The sequence below is a fragment of the Tamandua tetradactyla genome, chromosome 2 (assembly GCF_023851605.1).
Source record: "Tamandua tetradactyla isolate mTamTet1 chromosome 2, mTamTet1.pri, whole genome shotgun sequence".
NCBI lineage: Eukaryota > Metazoa > Chordata > Mammalia > Pilosa > Myrmecophagidae > Tamandua > Tamandua tetradactyla.
The window spans coordinates 193,110,523-193,132,346 of record NC_135328.1 but is presented as its reverse complement, the minus strand read 5'-3'; the positions used below and the strand labels follow the sequence as shown (position 1 = coordinate 193,132,346).

The window sequence follows — 21,824 nt, the reverse complement described above, 5'->3', positions numbered from 1 at the left end:
CAGCTATCACAAAGTAGTTTTGGTAGTTAGAGCTATGTAGTGAAAAACAAATCAATGCTAGGGGGTTCCAGGCCATTGGCTGCATAACTTTCTATCTTTGGGGAAAAGGAAATCTTCCTCATACGTTCTGGGGAAGCTGACAGTGAGTGACTGATCCAAGCAAGGTAATAAGGGCTGCGGCTAGCCCAGACAAGCTGGTAGAGACCAGGGGAGACCTATCAGACCTGATTTAATGGATAAAGAATTTCCTCTAAAATCCCCCTCCATCCCACCTGAGTTCCTGGCTGTGTTTGGTTTTGTGTGAGGGCCAGAGGCAGCAATCCCCAGGGAAAGCTTAACTCCTGGAATTAGGCACCTGGGTTCTGACTTGCAGTATAACCTCAGGGATGTTACTTCTCATCCCAGGCCAGATTTCCTCCATCTGGAAAAGACAGACCAGAACCTGATCTGCCTTTCTGGGATATGGTGAAAAATAAATACCTTCTCCACACTGATGACTTTCCCCACACGGATATCCAGCCGGGATGGGATGACTTCGTCTGGTTCTGAATTCTTGGTAGGGCCTTTGGCCATTGGCTCTGAAATGAGACCCCTAAGGGATCAGACCTCTCCTACTTTCCCATGGCATGGCAGCTGCTGATCCCACCAAATGAGGTCACTGAGATTAGGCAGGATTTAGCGCAGAATCTCCAGAATTTACCTACTGAGTTATACCTTCTTTAAAACAGGGTCAGCAACCTTTCAGAAGCAACAGGCCAGGTATTCATCTATTTTCTCCCTCAGGTTTTGGGCTGGGGGAGCTGGGGGCAGCAGCGGCTTTGCCACTTTTAGGTATACCCATTCATGTATTCCACATATACTTATTGAGTCTTCTCTGGGAGGGTAACATAACATCATGGATAAATGCACGGCCAACTAAGAGCCAGCCAGAAGCACATGGAAGGGAACTGGGAGAACCTAAAATGAGTTTCCCTAACAAGCTGTTCAGGCAGATAGTCTGTACAACAGATTGTCACCACGATGGTCTAACTCAACTGGTCTCTCCCTTCATGAAGAAGGAGATTAGTGAACACAGACTCAAAGGATCAAAGTACGTGTCCTGCACCAGCATCTCTCAGCAGCGCCATAACAAAAGATGTAATCAATTCATGGTATCAACCAAGCTCAAACCAAGAGTAACTCAAGTTCCATTCCAAAAAGCTATGGGGTATGCCGTTCACTTCAATCCTCTGGGCTCTTGGACCTGAATTTAAGACAGACATTTTGCTAAAGTTCAGGTTTCATCTCTCTCCTTATGATGGCCAACCCTCCCAGACCCTTCCCCTGTCAGCTGGCTTTACTCTGCTTTGAAGGATCTGGATAGGCAGCGTTGGCTAGTTTCTTCAGTGCAGGGGTGTCAAACTTTTCCCTGATGGGATCCAGCAACTTGTTCAGGGCGACTTCAACAGAATTCTTTAGGTCTCCAGGGTGTACAATCTGTGGAAGAGACCAAGGCTAGTGAGATGAGGAACTCAAATAGGGCACAGGACACTTGAATCTAATAAGAATATGTGTACAAAAAGCAGTGCTTTCTTAGCAGTTTTATTTGATCCTCACACAACCTTGAAGGCAGGTAGTGCAAAGAAGGGGAACAAGTTCAGAAAGGTTAACTGACTTGTCTGAGATTCGGGTCTTCTTTTGATTCTGAATTTCATACTAATTTGAGGGTTTCTAGAGTCCAAATGTATTAGATCAATTCTTCTAGTCCTTCTATTTATGCTTAGAGTAGTGGTAAAACCTAAGTGTTATTTATAGGCAGAGGAACAGACTCAAATAGGTGATCCCAGAGCGAAAGATAGCTTGGGGGAGAGCTGAGTGATATGGAAGAAAGAACAAGGACTTTGGACTAAGACAGACCTGGGTTAGATTCCCAGCTAGTTGTGTGAACTAGGCACTGAACCCCTCTAAGTTTTGGCTTCTTCACTTATAAAATGGGGTTAATGATTCTACATTTCATAAGTTCATAAAAGGAATTAAGTGAGATAATGTGAGTAAAATTGGTGAGTAGTGCTAATAAATAGTAGGAGTTCAGTAATTCAGTATTTCTTCCTGAGTACTGTGACTACCACTTTTATACCCAAGTCTGTCTTGGGGGGATCTTACAGGAATTTTGAGGGGCTCTCCCTTAGGTGTGAACGCCTATAATACAACAATGCCTACGCTTTGTTTCTGATGCTACTTTTTCATTTCCTTGCAACTATTTACTTTTAATAACCCAAAGGCTTTAGACCTATACAGCCCATACGGTAGCCACTAGCCTCATACGGATATTGGAATGTAAGTTTATTAAAATTCAGTTCCGCAGTGGCAGCAGCCACACTGTAAGCACTCAACAGCCGTATGTGGCTGTGGCTATCGGAGCAGGCAGACAGACAGAACATGTCCATCATCACAGAAAGTACTATTACTTAATGCTGCTCTAGACCCTTTTCAGAGGCATTTCATCTATTTTTTTTTCCTCATTATTCTCAGACAGGACTGTTTATAAGGTTCAGGAGTGGAATGTGGGGCTTGTGGCTGCCTCAGATTGCAGACAGAAAAGCTTCAGAGCAACAGTTGTGAGACATTAAAAAAAATGTGGGGGTGGGGGGGTGGGAGGAGGGTTGGGGAGGGGCCAGAGAGGTGTTAAAAAGGACCCCCACAAAGGTTCCATGCACTAGGGTTAATTTCCAGAAACCTATAACCTCCAGATGGGTCCATGGACCAGATAAGTCCTGAAGCCTAGGGGGCCCAGCCTCTCCAGAACATTGGCTAGTTCCATCTTCCTACCCTGTATTATTGACAGCCTCTTCCAACATGAAAAATTTAGAATGGCCATAGGCCAAATACCCCTAAAGAGTGGGATAGAAAGATCAAAGGTGATGGTGGAGTTTAGAAAAGGTAGGGTTTATCAAACAAATATGATTGCTGAATCATCAAATTGCTATTTCTTTTAGCCTCCAGTATCTTAGAGCAGCTAGGAGTAAAAACCTAAAATTGTAGAATTGTAACCCATACCAAACTCTGAAATCTGTTCTACAACTAATTGTTGTGCTGTACTTAGAAATTTATTGCTTTTTTGTATATATGTTATTTTTCACAAAAAAAGAAAAAAAATGTCGATTCAATGATAAAAAGAAAATTACTCCTTTTAGCCTTCAATGTTCTGGAGCAGCTAGAAGGAAAAATCTGAGATGATAGTATGGTAGCCCTTGACATACTCTGGAATCTGTCCTGTAACCACTTGTTGAAGAGTGCTTTGAAAACTATTGCTTTTTTTTCTTTGCTTTTGTATATATGTTATATTATACGATAAAAAAAAGTTAAAAAAAAAAAGGGCCCTCAGACTGCAGAGGTCACTTTTCTTCATTTGATGCTCAAATCTTCATATGGCATTGTCTCTAAGTGGTCCCCTAGCCTCTGTCTGAATACCTCCAATGATGGGGAACTCAAGGTCAAGTGAGGCGGCCCAGCAGTCCACCGTCAAAACAACTGAGGTCATTTGAAAGTTCTTTCTGATGCTGAACCTAGACATGTTCTCCTGGGGTCCACACACTCTAGGGTAGCCCCCTGGGCCACAGGAAGAAACCTAACCCCTCTTCCCTGAGGGTCCTTCACAGGATAAAGGATAAATGAATACATATTTGCTTTCCCCTTAAACATCCCCAGTTTTTTCAACTGTGCCTTTTGTGACATGGTTCTGAGCCTGTTCCCTAACATTGTGTCCCTACTCTCCCCACCTGTGCTGGTTTGAAGGGATGTATGTCCCCTAGAAAAGCCATGTTTTAATCAAAATCCCATTTTGTAAAGGCAGAATAATCCCTATTCAATACTGTATGTTTGAAGCTATAGTCAGATCCGAATCCCTGGAGATGTGATTCAATCAAGAGTGGTTGTTAAGCTGGATTAGGTGACGACATGTCTCCACCCATTTGGGTGGGTCTTGAGAAGTTTCTGGAGTCCTATAAAAGATGAAACATTCTGGAGAATGAAGGAGATTCGGAGAGAGCAGAGAATGCTGCAGTACCACAAAGCAGAGCGTCCACGAGCCAGCAACCTTTGGAGATGAAGAAGGAAAATGCCTCCCGGGGAGCTTCAAGAAACTGGAAGCCAGGAGAGAAAGCTTGCAGATGATGCCATGTTTACTATGTGCCCTTCCAGCCAAGAGAAGCCCTGAACTTCATTGGCCTTTTTGAACCAAGGTATCTTTTCCTGGATGCCTTTGATTGAACATTTCTATAGACTTGTTGTAATTGGGACATTTTCTTGGCCTTAGAACTGTAAACTAGCAACTTATTAAATTCTCCTTTTAAAAAGCCATTCTGTTTCTGGTATTCAGCTAGCCACTCAGCTAGCAAACTAGAACACCACCAATTTGCCCCAGGCTGTCAATAAGTCTCTTGAAAATTTAAGTCCAAAGCTGAATGCACAACCTCAAATGCACTCAGAACATGGAGAACAGAATGAATGAGCACCATCCTAACTACATTTCTGATGAGCCCAAGACTTGATTAATGTTTCTCACAGCCCCATCACATGGCTTTTCAACCCGAATTCAATCAAAATCCCCATTTCACTTGCCATTGATAAAGTCCCCACTATTATACAGTCTTCCTGTTATGACCTGGCTCTGCCTATCTCTCCCACAATGTCCCACGTCACTTTATGGACACTGGTCAGACCAAACCACTTGCAGTTCCCATATATACCATGCTGTCTCATCTTACCATGTCTTTGCACAATTTATCCCCTTACGGATTTCCTTATGAACTCCTCTGCCTCAAATGAAACAGGGCTCGGATGTTGTCCCCTCCACAAAGCCTTCCCAGGCAGCCAGCCAAAGTTAATCACTCCCTATTTTATTTCTGGAATATATATATATATATCTTCATTGTTCAGAAACACAGTAAATGATGCTTGTTAACATGTCTGCCTCCCCTACTAGACTATGAGCTTCATGAGGATTTAACCCTCTTTGTAATGCCAGTTCCAGGCATAGTGAATCTTTTGCTAAAACTGTTTGTTGAAATGAACTGTATCCTCTATTTATATTTTCATAGTTGCGTCTTTTTTTGTTTTTTTTTTAACCCTTAAGTACTTCATCTTGTTGAGTTAGGTTTTTCATTCCAGGCTGTCAAGCCCTTTGGAGAGTGATCAGGATATTAATATTACTAGTCCCTCCTACCTTTATGCCTTTGTCCATCTAATTTGTGAATCACCCGACTCCTCATCTGAGCCATTAACGAACTATATAGCCCAGAGAACATCAAGGCAGAGACCCATGGTACAGAACTAGAAATCTGTATTGGCCAAGATGGATATGATGGTTAAAAGGAGTTCAGTAGGGATTAGTCATCCTCTACTATTACCTCATCAGCAAAATCCTTTTCCAGGTCAGAGTAAGCAGTGTAGGTTTTGTTTCCTCCCCATTTCTCATCTCGAAGGATCACAAACTCTATAAGAAAAAGTATTCCAAAAACAATCTCAATGGCAGAACAGGTACTCCTAATTCAAATGCATGAGTATTTGAAGTTCTTGCCATACATTTAGAACTTTATGTTATATGGCAATGTTGTATATTGAGTTAGCATCTAAGCTTCTCAAGGGAAGGATCGTGCCTTATACAGTCAATTCTCATTATATATGTGGATTCTATATCTGCAAATTTGCCTAGTCACTAAAATTTATTTGCAGCCCTATAATCAATACTTGTAGTACTTTTGTGAACATGTGCAGAGTGGTGAAAAATCTGAGGTACCCAATGTGTATGTTTCCAGCTCTCATACCGTAAACAAGTATTCTCTTTGCAATATACTGAGTGCCACATTTTAACACATTTTTGTGCTGTTTGGTGACGTTGCCATTTAAAATGTCCCCTAGGTGTAATACTCAAGTGCTGTCTAGTGTTCCTAAGCACAAGAAGGCTGTCATGTACTTTATGGAGAAAATATGTGGGTTGGATAAGTTTCTTAGAGTTTGAATCATATGTTGTACAGTGAGTTCATTGTCAACGAATCAACCATATATATATATATATGAAATAAGGTACCTTTACCCAGAAACACACATAAAACAAGATTATGTACTGATGTGCTGATGAAAATGCTGTGAACAATTAACCCTGTACTTCCCTTAGGAACAATAGTTCAGTATTTGCTAATTCAGTGTTCATTGTGACTTTATAGAAATTACCACAAATAATAAGGCTGGACTGTATTTCTTTTGTATTCCCCTAGTTCAACATGTCTGTCCCCACCCTCATTTCTGCCATCCGTGCCCATCGTGACACTCTTTAGAACAACTAAATGACATCCCGTACACTGATACATGAGTGATTACAGCAGAGAATCCGTGAAGCTTGCCCCTGGAGGAAGGGTATGTGACAAATCACAAGTATGATCTCGGCAGCAGTTTTTTTTTTTTTTTTTTAAACATGGGCAGGCATCGGGAATTGAACCCGGGTCCTCTGGCATCGCAGGCAAGCATTCTTGCCTGCTGAGCCACCGTGGCCCGCCCTCAGCAGCAGCTTTGCTATTCCAGCCTGGCCTCTAAGAAAACAAGAAGTGTCTTACCAGACTTGAGGGGAAAGAGGACATGTTTGATGAAGGACAGAACCCCATTGTTTTCCACATTCCCTGGCTCACAGAAGGCCTTCTTCAGTTTTTTCCTCACATCCTCCTTCCGATCAAGAAGATCAATCTTGGACTCCTAAAAGCCAGGGAGAAGGAGAGGACCTCTTGTGGTTGAAAATGAGAATATGCTCAACTAATTTCTATATTTTTAAAAATGTTTTACAAAGATCATAACATTAAGCAACCTTATGAAAAACAGAACCACTCACAATCCTACTATCCAACTAATAAAGCTATTTTAATTTTTCTGTGTTCTCTCAGACCTTGTCCATACACGGAATTGTTACAAATGCATAGTTAGAGAATAAATGTCTATTTTTGGAGTTTTTTACTTGAGCCTATATCGTAAGTATTTCTGGGTGGCTACCTAGCTTTCACTTATAATTTTCATGTTGTATCATTTTCCCACTTATCAGTAGCAACATAATTTACTTAATAATTTTCAAACCATGACATTATGTCCTAACTTTTACAAATTTTAAATAATGCTACTTTGAACATCTTTGCAGAGGTTTTCCACCTTTTTTAGGATTATTTCCTTAAGCCACCTAAAACTGATGGGGGCAAAATTATTTTTGGAAAGAGGCATACTAATTGCCATCAGCAATGTGTGAGAGTATCTATTTAACAGAAATCATCAATACTGGATATTATATATTATTTAGAGCCATTTTTCCTCTTAAGGTCAAGAGGCTTTGCTTTCTATTTTAGAGTAAGTGAGCTCATGCTCATTTGAGTTCAATGGCTATCAAATTTTGGTCCACATATGACTGTATATGAGTCACCTGTAGTGATTTAAAAATATATAAATTACTAGACTCTACCAAGACCTAATGACTCAAAATCTCTTGGGATCAGAACAGGAATTTGTAGTTCTTACAAGTTCTCCAAGTGATTCTTAATGCAGTCATATTTGAGAACTACTGCTGGGACCAATTTTCAGGGTTAAGATATGGTAAATGTCACCAAACAAGATGAGTGGTGAGATACTTTGTCAGAGGAATAACTGACATAGAAAAGAATGAGTATATTCCTTTAAAAATAATGATCATGTATATATGCACATATTTCCTAACCTCTGAATAGACAAAGATGGAGAAACTGGACAAAATAACTAGATCAATGCCCTTATGTGACTTAAATCAGAATTAATCTGTAGGTTTTGAAAGAAAAATCAGAACCAATGAATTAGAATCTCTAAGGACAGAGTCCAGTCAACTCTTTTTTGTTTTGTTTGTTTATTTCATTCCCTAAGTGATCCTGAAGATCAGCCATATTTGGGAACATAAAACTGAACCTTTAATATCTTTGAGTTTCACCAATTCCTCTACTTTTTGCCCCTAGTGATTAGAACAAAAGTGTACTTTCCTTAAGAAGGATTCTCAAATGTTAAAAGACATTATTCTTATCAATATTAGTTATATCGAATATAACTCTAAAAATCAAGAAGCTAACTGGTGAAGGAACCACAGCCTTCTCACTAATAAGGCTAGATTTTATCATAGTTCTATGAATGTGAAATTACTTTTGCTTGTGCTTTTTATTACTAGCAGAAACCCTGTTAAACTTATGAATTGATCCTATCAGGACTATTTCTGGATCCTTCAATACTCAAAAACCAATGAATTAAGTAAATGACTAAAGGTCCCTTATAACTCAAATATTAGATAATTCTAGTTAGCCAGGTTACTTTTCTTCTGAATCCACAATCTTTCCATTGCTTGCTCCAGATTTCTAAACTCAAAGACAGAATTGACAACCTACCTCTTCTGAAGAGCTCATTTTGCTGCCAGTTAATCCTGGGACCATAGGATTCATCAGATGGACCCTTTTGGAGTAGCCCAGTGCAGGGAGGTACTAAAGAGGGGAGCAGGGTCATAAAGAAACACACAAAAGTAGATATTAATATAAATTCCTCCTTGGTGCTTTGATCTCATGTAACTTGGCCAGCAACTTAATAGCCTAATATACTCCTTCCAATCTTTTCTTGTATTGAAGAATTCTAATTCTTTTTTTTTCATACTGTTCAATGGTGTTCAAAATAAAAAAAAAGTTTTTCTTACCTAATGTTTTTGTATTAGTATTACACTGTGAGGTTCTTGGACTTTCCTTCCCATCATAAACAACTAGAGAAGCTGAACAAAGTACATGAAACAACTACTTCCAAGTGTTGGACAGCAATCAATGTAGGGCTACAAATCTCCAGAGAAGGGAAGCAAAAGTGGCCCTTCATTTATTCTGGCTTTCTCCCTGAGGGCATTCTTTTCAAACTAGGTGCTGAGAAAAAGAGACCAAATAAAGAGCAATAGTCTCACTAAACAAAGGAGACAGAGATGGGAGTTCAGGAGGCTGGGATTTGGGAAAGGTTCTAAAGAGGAGGGAGCACATCCACCCATGCCAATCTATATAAAAAGTTCCCTTGATTTCTTGGCTGACTCATAAACTGTAAACACAGTGAAACTATAGGAGGCCCAACAAAGAACAGGTTCGAGGAAGCTGGACACTTGAAGAGAGATTTAAAAGGTTGCACAGAGCTGGGGAGACAAAAGTTGAAGTGTCGATCTAAAGTTGAGAACGCTTTGTGAATATGCTGAAATTTCAGTTTAAGACCCCAGAAAGGCCACAGCCTTAGGAATAAGGATCACACTGCAGGAGTAAGGGCAAAACTGAAATAAATTTGTTCTAACAATGTCTCAAAACAATTTCTGACAGGATTAGTGCAATCAGTCAGTAATTTGCCTATAGAACAAAACCTAGCACTCTTTAACTTAAGATAACATAATCCAGAGCCTTTATGATATACCTGTGCTATATATGATTACAATGTAAACATATTAGGAATGTGAAGCAGCAGAAAAAATAAGTGACTCACAGGAGAGAACAGAAACAGACCTGCAATGTATCCAAATACTGGAGTGACTAGACCAGGATGTCAAAGTAACTATGACTGGTATGTTAAAGAAAATAGAGATGGATCATTGTAAAGAGAAATGAAATATAAAATGAATCAAGTGGAAGTCTAAAATAACACAATATAGTATTTATTGTGGATTTAATAGAAGACAGGATTAGTGAACTTTAAGAAAGGTCAGTAGAGGAACAAAGAAAGGAAAATAATAGAAAGGGATATTTGAGATATGTGGGACACGATCAAAAGATGTAACCTATGTGTAACTGGAGTCCCAAGAGAAAAGAGAGAATAGGGCAGAATTACTGGAAGAAATAATGGCTGACAACTGTCCAAATTTCATGAAAATATCACCCCATAGATTGAAGAAGCTGAGCAAAACCAAAGCAGGATATATTCAAAGAAGAGGACAGCTGGAAACATCATAGTCAAATCATGAAAATTAGAGGTAAAAAAAGTGGCCAGAGAAAAGATATATTAACTTCAAAGGGGAAAAATTAATACTTACAGGTGATATGTCAATGGAGACTATGAAGGCCAGGAAGCAATGGTTGACTCGTTCAAAATGTTAAAATAAATAAATAACTGCAAACCTAGAATTTTACAGCCAGTAAGGTCAAAAGAAAGATGTTCTCAGGCAGAAGAAAGATGAAAGAACTCATCACTATGCTGCACAACAGATTTAAAACATGAAGTGGGGCCCTTGAGGCGGAAGGAAAATGATCTCAATTGGAATCATAGATGACAAGAACTGTAGGCAGCAATCAAAGAGTATTGAAAGGTGGTGACATCACCAATGTGAAACAGTGAGATGATCCGGGACTCTAACCACCCCTCACAGAAGCTTTAAGCAACAAGCAATAACTGGCAGAAACATCTTCCTCAAAGTTCCAGAAAATAGTGAAAAGAGTTTCAGTAACAGGGAGACTACCAAATCAAGAAAAAGCCCACTTAAAAATGGTGGAGAAATCTTGAAAAATCTCATGTGTCCTTGCTGGCCCATCACCTACCCCCTCAATGGCTCAGCATGGAACTGGCCCATGCTCTCAATGTGGGTTCTTGCACATATTAGGGTGCATGTATGTCTGTGCCAATCTGTATGGTGGCAACCTGAAAGACTGAACCAGGAAGCTCATCGCAGGCTTACCATCCTAGAACTTAGCCTGTGTGTAAAGGTACTACATATAGCTTATAGCTCTCCTAGAGAAGACATACATAAAACCCCCATAAAACTGTACAACTCAAAGAGTGAATGAAATGTCAGAAACAAAAAGGACAGATATTATCATGGCTCAGTGATATAGATAGGTATAATAAACAAACTCAGAGAACTGAAATTGAGAGCACAGGTTATCAAGTTAATGCTTATTGTAAAGATTCCTAGATTGTAAGCTCTTACAGCAGTCATATCTATTTCCGAGTTGTAACTGTTATTTCTAAATTCTAAAACATTAAGCTATTTGTGTATAACCAGGTCATTTCCTGGATCAGTGGTAATGTGACACCTGAGATTCAGAGTTAGAGCCCTGAAGATATGAAAGTCAGCATTATCCTATAAAGCAACTGCTAAAAAAGTTGAAAAAATGATCAGATTTCAACTAGAGATATGAATGAAGCTGATCTGGATAGGACTAAGGTAAATCAGAACACCAGATAAAGGATGATATATTCTATATTTTAAAGTTCAACTTCTGTGTGAAAGCAAAGGAAGAGATGTTTATTTAGTGCAATATCTTGGTAGCACAATATTTAATTTAACCTGTATAGTCAGTTTATTCGAACAACATAGACTCTTAAATAGGAAGTGAGAGCTTGTTGGTTTGTATAGGTCAGTGTGATGCCCCGATATATCCCAGAGTAATTTGGGCAGAGAATTAAAAAGTATTTACAAAGGCCCTTCCCTGGAGGGATTGGGGAGAAAGGAAGAAATATTAAACTTTCCTACCTGGGGAATTTCTGATATTCTCGCAAGCAGTGGAGACAATCAATTTAATGGGTTAGTCCTTGATCTTGGGATCTTGGGGCTCATCTCTATGAAATTTATTCTTGCAAAGGAGAAGCTAAGCCTACTTATAGTTATACCTAAATTCAACCCCAGAGAACCTCTTTCGTTGCTCAGATGTGGCCTCTCTCAAAGCCAACTCAGCAGATGAATTCACTCACTGCCCTCCCTCTACATGGGACATGACTCCCAGGGGTATAAATCTCCCTGGCAATGTGGGACCTGACTCCTGAGGATGAGCTGGGACCCGGCATCATGGGATTGAGAAAGCCTTCATGACCAAAAGGGGGAAGAGAGAAATGAGACAAAATAAACTTTCAGTAGCTGAGAGATTTCAAACAGAGTTGAGAGGTTATCCTGAAGGTTATTCTTAGGCATTACATAGCTATTCCTTTTTAGTTTATGGTATATTGGAGTGGCTAGAGGTAAGTGCCTGAAATTGTTGAGCTGTGCTCCAGTAGCCTTGATTCTTTTTTTTTTTTTAATTTTTTTAAAAAAATATAACAAAAAACACAAATATTCTTAACATATGATCATTCTGTTCTACATATATAATCAGTAATTCACAATATCACCACATAGTTGCATATTCAGCATCATGATCATTTCTTAGAACATTTGCGTCAATTCAGAAAAAGAAATAAAAGGACAATAGAAAAAATTCATACATACCACACCCCTTACCCCTCCCTTTCATTGATCACTAGAATTTCAATCTAAATTTATTTTAACATTTGTTCCCCTATTATTTATTTTTATTCCGTATGTTTTACTCATCTGTTGATAAGGTAGATAAAAGGAGCATCAGACACAAGGTTTTCACAATCACACAGTCACACCGTGAAAGCTATATCATTATACAATCCTCTACAAGTAACATGGCAATAGCCTTGATTCTTGAAGACAACTATATAACTATATAGGTTTGACAATGTGACCGTGTGATTGTGCAAAACTTGTGGCTGGCATTCCCTTCATCCAGAAAATGGACAGATGAGTAAATAATAGGAGAAATAAATAAATAAATAATGGGGGGGGTTATATGGGTGAAAAATTGGGTAGATTGCAATACTAGTGGTCAAAGAGAGAGAGGGATAAAGGTATAGGATGCATGGGATTTTTCTTTTTATTTCTTTTTCTGGAGTGATGCAAATGTTCTAAAAATGATCATGGCAATGAAAATACAATTATGTGATGATACTGTGTGCCACTGATGGTATACTTTGGATGGGCTGTATGGTACATGAAGACATCTCAATAAAAATAAAAACAAAACAAAACAAAACCCAAAGTCTCTTTTTGCAGCAAAATGTAAAGACAAAATATTAAATCAGCACTTCCAGGAAGACAGCAAAATGACCGGGACAACAGTTCCCGGGTGCGAGTGACCAGAGAGGGACTTCTATACTATATATGGAGATTCTGGATGAAAAAGTGGAGAAATTGGGATGGAGAGAACAGAGTGAGTGTGCTTCGTGCTGACTCCACCTGGGGCAAGTGGCACTGTGCATGCAGGAGGGGGTCCCACAGATGCGGGTGCCCCTGAACTCCTGCCTGCCTCTGCAGCTAGCTTGGGAGATTTATTCTCTCAGCTCCGCAGCTCGGAGCTCCAGTGGGGAACCTGGAAGCCACAGACTTGGTTTGCCTGCCCCCACCCCCTGAGACAGGCTACTATGAGAACCTGGTTTTTGGCAGAGACTGGCGGTTCCTCCTTTCAGGAGAAGGGGAAGACGCAGAGTGGAGCTGGTATGACAACTGGCCAGCAAAAAAGAGTCACTGGATGTGAGAATGATAGAGGGAGGAGGGCTGGGGGCACAAATGAAATCAGAAAGAAAGACAGACGATAAAGACTGAGATGGTATAACCTAGGAATGCCTAGAGTGTATAATGATAGTGACTAAATGTACAAATTATAAAAATGTTTTTGCATGAGGAAGAACAAAGGAATGTCATTACTGCAGGGTGCTGAAAATAGATGGTAATTAATATTTTAAAATTTCAACTTATGTGTGCAACTGAAGCAAAAAATGTGCATTTGGTACAAAATTTATATTTTGACTAGTGCATTTCCTAATATAACTTCTGTAGACAGCTTAATTGAACACCATAAGTACATGGAACCTTGAGTAGGATAAGAGATTTTGTTGGTTTGTCCAGAGTGATGCCCTGATAAATCCCAGAGTGATTTGAACAGTGAATAAAAAAGTATTTGCAAAGTGTCCTTCGGGGAATGGTGAGAAAGGGGGAAAATTTAACTTCCCCAAATTGAATTCTTGATATTCTCACAAGCAGTGCAGACAACCAAAGCTATAGGCTGAGCCCCCAATCTTGGGGGTTGTTCATATGAAACTGAACCCCACAAAGGACAGGTCAAGCCTACTTAAAATTAGGCCTAAGAGTCACCCCCAAGAGAGCCTCTTTTGTTGCTCAGATGTGGCCTCTCTCTCCAGCCAACACAACAAGCAAACTCACCACCCTCCCCCTGTCTACATGAGACGTGACTCCCAGGGGTGTGGACCTTCCTGGCAACGTGGGACAGAAATCCTAGAATGAACTGAGACTCAGCATCAAGGGATTGAGAAAACCTTCTCGACCAAAACGGGGAAAGAGTGAAATGTGACAAAATAAAGTGTCAATGGCTGAGAGATTCCAAACAGAATCGAGAGGTTATCCTAGAGGTTATTCTTATGCATTAAATAGGCATCACCTTGTTAGTCAAGATGTAATGGAGAGGCTGGAGGGAACTGCCTGAAAATGTAGAGCTGTGTTCCAGTAGCCATGTTTCTTGAAGATGATTGCATAATGATATAGCCTTCACAATGTGATTGTGAAAACCTTGTATCTGATGCTCCTTCTTTCTACCTTATCAACAGACAAGTAAAACATGGAATAAAAATAAATAATAGGGGGAACAAATGTTAATATAAATTTAGATTGAAATGCTAGTGATCAATGAAGGGGAGAGGTAAGGGGTATGGTATGTATGAATTTTTTTCTGTTTTCTTTTTATTTCTTTTTCTGAATAGATGCAAATGTTCCAAGAAATTATCATGATGCTGAATATGCAACTATGTGATGATATTGTGAATTACTGATTATATATGTAGAATGGAATGATCAAAAGTTAAGAATGTTTGTGTTTGTTTGGTGTTTATTGATATTTTTAAAAAAAATTTAAAAATTAATTTAAAAAAAACAAAAGATTCACTGGGTCCTGCCACTGCTTCACCTTTCCCCATGGAGGCCTGGAGCCCTCAGGTGTGCACAGGCGGTAAGGCATGGCCCAGGGCCCTCAGGTGTGTCCGGGCAGAGAGGTACAGCTGAGAAAGCCAGCCCAGCTATGCAGTGCTGCCAGGCTTTTCCAGGTTGGCTGAGGGCAGGGGCAGTTGAAATAATTAGTCCCACAGCCCAAGTGAGTGCCTGGCAACCACCAGACACACTGGGCCCCCAAGTAGATTCTCTACCAATGTGCATGCTGTCCAGCCCCGAGCCCCAGGGTTGGTGGCTTTCAGCATGAACCAAAACCAGCGGTCATGGCTGGAACTGCATCAGGTTTCCATCCCGCTCAGCAGGCTGCCACAGTCAGGAAGAGGTGGGCCTGAGGGGAAGGTGAAGGGCAAAAGTGACATCTGTAGGGAAGATGTGCAGTCTGGCAAACTGCCTGTCTGCTTAGTTTTTAACAGATCTTCAATTAGAGTTGCAGCTCCTACATGAGTCTAGGCCTTGGTTAGGCAGGGAATTACTGACAAACCAAGAGCAAAAAGAGAACTTCAATGCAAACCAAAGCAAATACAAAACCTTAGACAAGAGTGCGAAATTAACTGTCAAAATAACCTTATCAAGATAATCAAATGTCCCACAGCGAAAAGAAAAACAAAGCACATGAAGATGCAGGCATCTTCCAGTCAGCCAAATGACCAAATTAAAACACTGGAGGAGACACAAACTCTGAAACAACTAACCAAAGACATTCATACAAATCTCCTAAATAAATTCAGTGGGTTGGCTAATGACATAAAGGATATCAAGAAGACAGTAGAAAACATAAAGAATTTGAAAGAATAAATAGAAAAATAACAGATCTCACAGAGATGAAAGATACCGTAGACTAAATTAAAAATAGACTAGAAACATACAACAGCAGAACTGAAGAGGCTAAAGAAAGAATAAGTGAATTAGAGGACAGGACAATTGAATTTAAAGGCACAAAAGAACATATGGCAAAAAAAGATGGAAAAATTTGATTGGATCTCAGGAAAATGATGGACAACATGAAGCTCACAAATGTAAGAATCATCAATATCCCAGAAGGAGAAGAGTAAAAGGCTAGGATGATTAGTTGAGGAGATAATGGGGAGAAAAGTTCCCAACCCTTATAAAAGACATAAATATGCAAATGAAAGAAGTCCAGTGAACTCCAAATAGAATATATCCAAACAGAACCACATTTGGGATCCCAGACACATACTAATCAGACTCTCAAATGCTGAAGATAAGCAGAAAATCCTGAAGATGGTAAAAGAAAAGCAATTTACCTCATACAAGGGAAGCCATATAAGACTAAGTTCAGACTACTCAACTCAACAGTCACCATGGAGGTGAGAAGGCAGTGGTATGATATATTTAAGATTCTGAAAGAGCAAGACTTCCAGCCAAGAATTCTTTATCCAGCAAAGCTGACCTTCAAAACTAAGTGAAACATTAAAATTCTCACAGACAATTGCTGAGAGAATTTGTTAACAAGAGACCTGCTCTACAAGAAATGCTAAAGGGAGTCCTATAGGCTGGAAAAAAAAAAAGCAGGAAAGGGAGGTCTGGAGGACACAGAATTGAAGAGTATCAGTAAGGATAACTTACAAGGGTATAAAGAAAGAAAGGGAAAAGAACATATAGATCTGGGTCAACTAAAAACCAAAGGATAAGATGGTAGATTAAAAAACTGCCTTTACCGTAATAATTTTGAATATAAATGAACTAAATTCACCAATTAAAAGATACAGATTGGCAGAATGGATTAAAAAATAGATTCATCTATATGCTGCCTACAAGAGACTTTCCTAAATGCAAGAGTATAAATAGATTGGAAGTAGAAATAGATGTTCCATGCAAGCTGTAACCAAAAGAAAGTAGGAGTAGCTATATTAATATCAAACAAAATAGACTTTTAAAAATGTAAAGATTACCTAAGAGACAAGGACACTACATATTAATAAAAGGGACAATTCACCAAGAGGAAATAACAACCATAAACGTTTATGCTCCCAATCAAGGAGCTCCAAAGCACGAGGCAAACACTGGCAAAACTGAAGGGAGTAACAGACGTTTCAACAATAACAGTGGGAAACTTCAATGCACCATTCTCCTCTATAGATAGAACAACCAGACAGAGGATCAACAAGGAAATAGAGAACTTAAATTATTTAATAAATGAATTAGACCTAATTCATTAGATTGTTACACCCCAAAACACAAGGATATACATTCTTCTCTAGTGCTCATGGAACATTCTCCAGGATAGGTCGTATGCTGGAGCACAAAACAGGTCTTATAAATTTAAAAAGACTGATATTATTCAAAGTACACTCTCTGACCACAATGGAATGAAGCTGGAAATCAATAACCACTAAAGAACAAGAACTTTCACAAATATATGGAGATTAAATAACATACTCTTAAACAATCGGTGAGTCAAAGAAGAAATTGCGCCCTTTTAGAGCCACAAGAACCACGAGAGCCCATGCAGCCAGAGACCTTTGGAAATGAAGAAGAAAACCCCCTACGGGAGTATCATGAAACAGGAAGCCTGGAGAGAAAGTTAGTAAATGTTGCCATGTTTGCCATATGCCTCTCCAGTTGAGAGAGAAACCCTGAACGTCATCTGCCTTTTGGAACCAAGGTAACTTTCCCTGGTGCCTTAATTTGGGCATTTCTATAGATTTGCTTTAATTGGGACATTTTCGGCCTTAGAACTATAAACTAGCAACTTAATAAATTCCCCTTTTTAAAAGCCAAAACAAATAAATAAATAAGAAGAAGAAGAGGAAATTGCAAGAGAAATTGGTAAATATCTGGAGACAAATGAAAATGAGAATACAACATATAAGACTTTATGAGGGCAGGCCACGGTGGCTCAGCAGGCAAGAATGGTTGCCTGCCATGCCAGAGGACCCGGGTTCGATTCCCGGTGCCTGCCCATAAAAAAAAAAGAAAAAGATAAAGAAAAAGAATATATGAGATGCAGCAAAGGCAGTGCTAAAAGGGAAATTTATTGCCCTAATTGCCTGTATTGAAAAAGAAGAGCAAAATTGAGGATTTAACTGATCACCCGGAGGAACTGGAGAAAGAACAGCAAACTAACTCCAAAGCAAACAGAAGAGAAATAACAAATATTAAAGCAGAAATAAATGAATTGGAGAACAACAACAACAAAAAAAAAACAATAAAAAGAATCAATAAAACCAAATGTTGGTTCTTTAAGAAAATCAACAAAATCAATGGACCCCTGGCTAGGCTGACAAAGAAAAAAGGGAGAGGGTGCAAATAAACTAAATTAGAAATGAGAAGGGGGTTGTTACCATGAACTAAGGTAAATCAGAATACAGGGTAAAGGATGACAACACCTGTATTTCAGAACGTCATTGTATTGACTATTGTATAAGTCAAGGAAGAGAAGTTTATTTTGTACAAAACCTAAATTTCCTGTAGCACATAATCTAATTCAACCTATCTGGATAGCTCATTTAAGCAACTCAAACACATGGTGCCCAGAATGGGAATGAGTGCTTGTAATTCTGTATAGTTTAATGTAATACCCAGGTCCATCACAGAGTATGTTGGGCAGATAATTAAAAAGTACTGGCAAAGTCCCTTGAAGAACTGTAGAAAAAATATGGAACTATTAAGCTTTCTCCCAGGGAAACCCTTGATACTCACTCAAACATTAGGGACTCCCAAGTCAACAGGCCAAGCTCTTGATCTTGAGGCATGTTCTTATGAAACTTATTTCTGTAGCAGAGAAGCCAAGTCTACCTATAGTTATGCCTAAGAGTTACTTCCAGAGAATCTCTATTTGCTCAGATGTGGCCTCTCTCTCTCTCTCTCTCTCTAAGCCCAAATCTGCAGGTAAAATCATTACCCTCCCCACTATGCAGAACACTGACACCCATGACTTCCAGGGATGAGCCTGGCCCTGGCATCATGGGATCAACAATGCCTTCCTGAACAAAAGGGGGAAAAGAGGCATAACAAAATAAGATTATCAGTGGTTAAGAGAATCAAATAGAGTTGAGAGGCTATTCTGGAGGCTACTCTTAAGCAAGCTTCAGCCAGATATTGCTAATTGCCAAGGCTTGTCAAACCCCAACCAACATCATTCCTGTTAACTCTAAAGAGCAGCCAGGGCTCTGTCTGAGATCCTACAAAAGTTTCACGCACTAAGTTTACTTTTCAGTAAATACTTCAGATGGTCAGATGGTTCCTAGGCCAGATAAGTCCTGAAACCCAGAGGTACCAATCTCTCCAAGAACATCAACCAGTTCCATCCCCTACCCCATATTTTCAACATCCCTTTTCAACATGGAAAACATTAGAATGGGCATAGCCCAAATATCCCTAAAGACTAGGAGAAGAATTAAAGGATAAGGAGGCGTTATAACAGAAAAGTTAGGATTTAACAAATGAGTTTGACTACTGAAACATTATACTGATATTTCTTTTTAGTCTTCAGTGTCCTGGAGCAGGTAGAAGGAAATACCTGAAATGGTGGAACTGTAACCCATACCAAACTTTGAAATCTGTTCTATAACTAATTGTTAAAAGCACTTAGAAATTTATTGCTTTTTGTACATGTTTTATTTCACAATAAAAACTGTTAAAAAAAAATCCACAAGATACCTTTTCTCATTGGAATGGCTCCTATTTAAAAAAGAAGAAAATTACAGGTATTAGAGAGGATGAAGAGAAATAGGTACACTCATTCCTTGCTGGTGGCAATGTAAAATGGTGCAGCTACTGTGGAAGACAGTTTGGCCGTTCTTCAGAAAGTTAAGTATAAAATTACTATATGACCTGGGAATCCTACCATGAAGAATATACCAAAACAAACTGAAAGCAGGGATGCAAACACATCTGCACCCTGCTGTTCACAGCAGCATTATCCACAATTGCCAAAAGATGGAAGCAACCCAAATATCCATCAACTGGTAAATGGATAAACAAAATGTAATACATACATACAATGGAATATTATTCAGCTGTAAAAAGAAATGAAGTTCTGGCACATGTGACAATGCAGATGAACCTTGAAGAAATCATATTGAGTGAAATAAGCCAGATGCAAAATGACAACTATTGTATGCTCTCACTGACAAAAAGTAATTAGAATAAGCAAACTCACAGAGTCAGGATCTAGAATATAGGTTACCAGGGAATGGGGTGGGGATAGGGAATGGGAAGTTAAGGCTTAACAGTACAGGGTTCCTATTTGAAATGGTGAAAATGTTTTGGTAATGGATGGTGGTGATGGTAGCACATCACTGTGAACGTAATTAACAGCACTGAAATACATATTTGAATGTGGTTAAAAGGGGAAATGTTAGGTTGTATGTATAGTAACAATAAAAAAAAAAATCCTTGGGGTTGTACTATACAAACAGTGGACAGTAAATTAAATCACCATTAATAGTACAATTATAAAAATGTGTATCATCAATTGTAACAAATATTTCACACCAACACAATATGTTAATAATAGGGTGGCATATGGTAATCCTGTATTTTATGTGTGATTTTTCTGTAAACCTACAACTTCTCTAACAAAGAAAAAAAATGTGGGGGAAATTTAAATCAGTCGTGTAGGATTTTAAACTTGCAGTTCTGAGAAGCATTTAAAATGATTAAAATTTGACTTAGACCAAAGATTCCTTTGATGGAAGCGGCAGCAAAACTGTTCATAAAAAGAGACCAGCTGGTCCTCAAAACAGAAGCACCATTAGTTACTGGAAATGTCCTAACCTACAGTTTCAAATACTTCTATTTCTAGTTTCTGACATCCCTAAGAGGTTTAGAAAACATCTCAAAGAGAATAAGCTAATAACTCAATATATTTACAGCTAAAGGAAAATAAGTCCAGCCATAAACTGTAATAAAAGAGTTTCTCAGTGAGATGAAAGGCCAGTTTTACAGAAATACAATAGTTGCTCTAATTTCTATTTTGAATATGAGTCCCTTGTAAACAGTTTACCAACATTACTGTTCTAAAAGGGTACAAAAATGGGACTGTATGACCAGTAAATCTTGTGGTGGACGATGACTGATTAATCATACAAATATAAAACATTTCCTCCATGAACTGGAACAAATGTACAAAACTATTACAAGGAGTTAATAGTAGAGTGCCATATGGGGGAAAATGTACCTATTGCAAACTATGGACTATAGTTAACAGTAATATCTTAATATTCTTTCATCAACATTAACAAATGTATCACACCAATGCTAGGGATCAAAGATGGCAGGGCTAAGGGGTATAGGGTATTTTGGTTTTTCTCTTTTTTTCTTTTTTTTTTCCCCTGGAGTAATGGAAATGTTCTAAAGTTGATTGTGGATGAATGCACAACCATGTGATAATGCAGTGGGCTGCTGATGTATACTTTGGATGGATTGTATGGTATGTGAATATCTCTCAATAAAACTGCATTAAAAAAGAAAAAAGTGCTGTAAATAACATAGACTTTATGGAAGTGTACAAATGCCATAGACTTTATCCTACATTTGAATAGTATGTTTTAATTTCATTAGATAAGAAGGAATCATAGGAACCAACAGGAATAAAAAGGTCTAGCCCTTAAGGTTTCTAACTGAATTTATATAGCAAAATACAAGTACTAACATATATAAAATGAAATTTGAAAACCAATTTTCAAGTTTTAGGATTCTCAATTATTGTATGCATGATGTGCCTAAATTAATTTAATGGTTAACCCAATTAAAATTTTAGTAGGTATTCTAACTTAATAGATATAATATTTATTCATTATATGTGTTAAATATTCTAAAAATAATACAAAAGATAATTCTTATCATAAAAATACTTAAAATACAACATAGCATTCATTATATAAATTTGTGTATTTGTATATTGATGTGGGGCATTCATAAGTTGGTATCTGTATAATATAGGGGGGAAAACCTCCCAACAAAGCAAACCCTGTACCAGAAGGCTTCTCTGGTTAATTTTACCCAACATTCAAAGAATCAACACTAG

General features: G+C 38.6%; 1 protein-coding gene across 3 annotated transcripts in view; it reads right to left on the bottom strand.

Annotated features, from left to right (window-relative positions):
* Nucleotides 1-21,824, bottom strand: part of YARS1 (tyrosyl-tRNA synthetase 1) — an 88,757-nt gene that overhangs the window by 3,588 nt on the left and 63,345 nt on the right. For all 3 annotated transcript variants that reach the window (XM_077150434.1, XM_077150432.1, XM_077150433.1), the window contains 5 exons: nucleotides 8,415-8,507; nucleotides 6,591-6,726; nucleotides 5,388-5,473; nucleotides 1,341-1,476; nucleotides 481-578 (listed from right to left, as the gene is read on the bottom strand). In XM_077150434.1, the coding sequence (XP_077006549.1) occupies nucleotides 481-578; nucleotides 1,341-1,476; nucleotides 5,388-5,473; nucleotides 6,591-6,726; nucleotides 8,415-8,507 (549 nt within the window). The remainder of the gene's footprint in view (nucleotides 1-480; nucleotides 579-1,340; nucleotides 1,477-5,387; nucleotides 5,474-6,590; nucleotides 6,727-8,414; nucleotides 8,508-21,824) is intronic.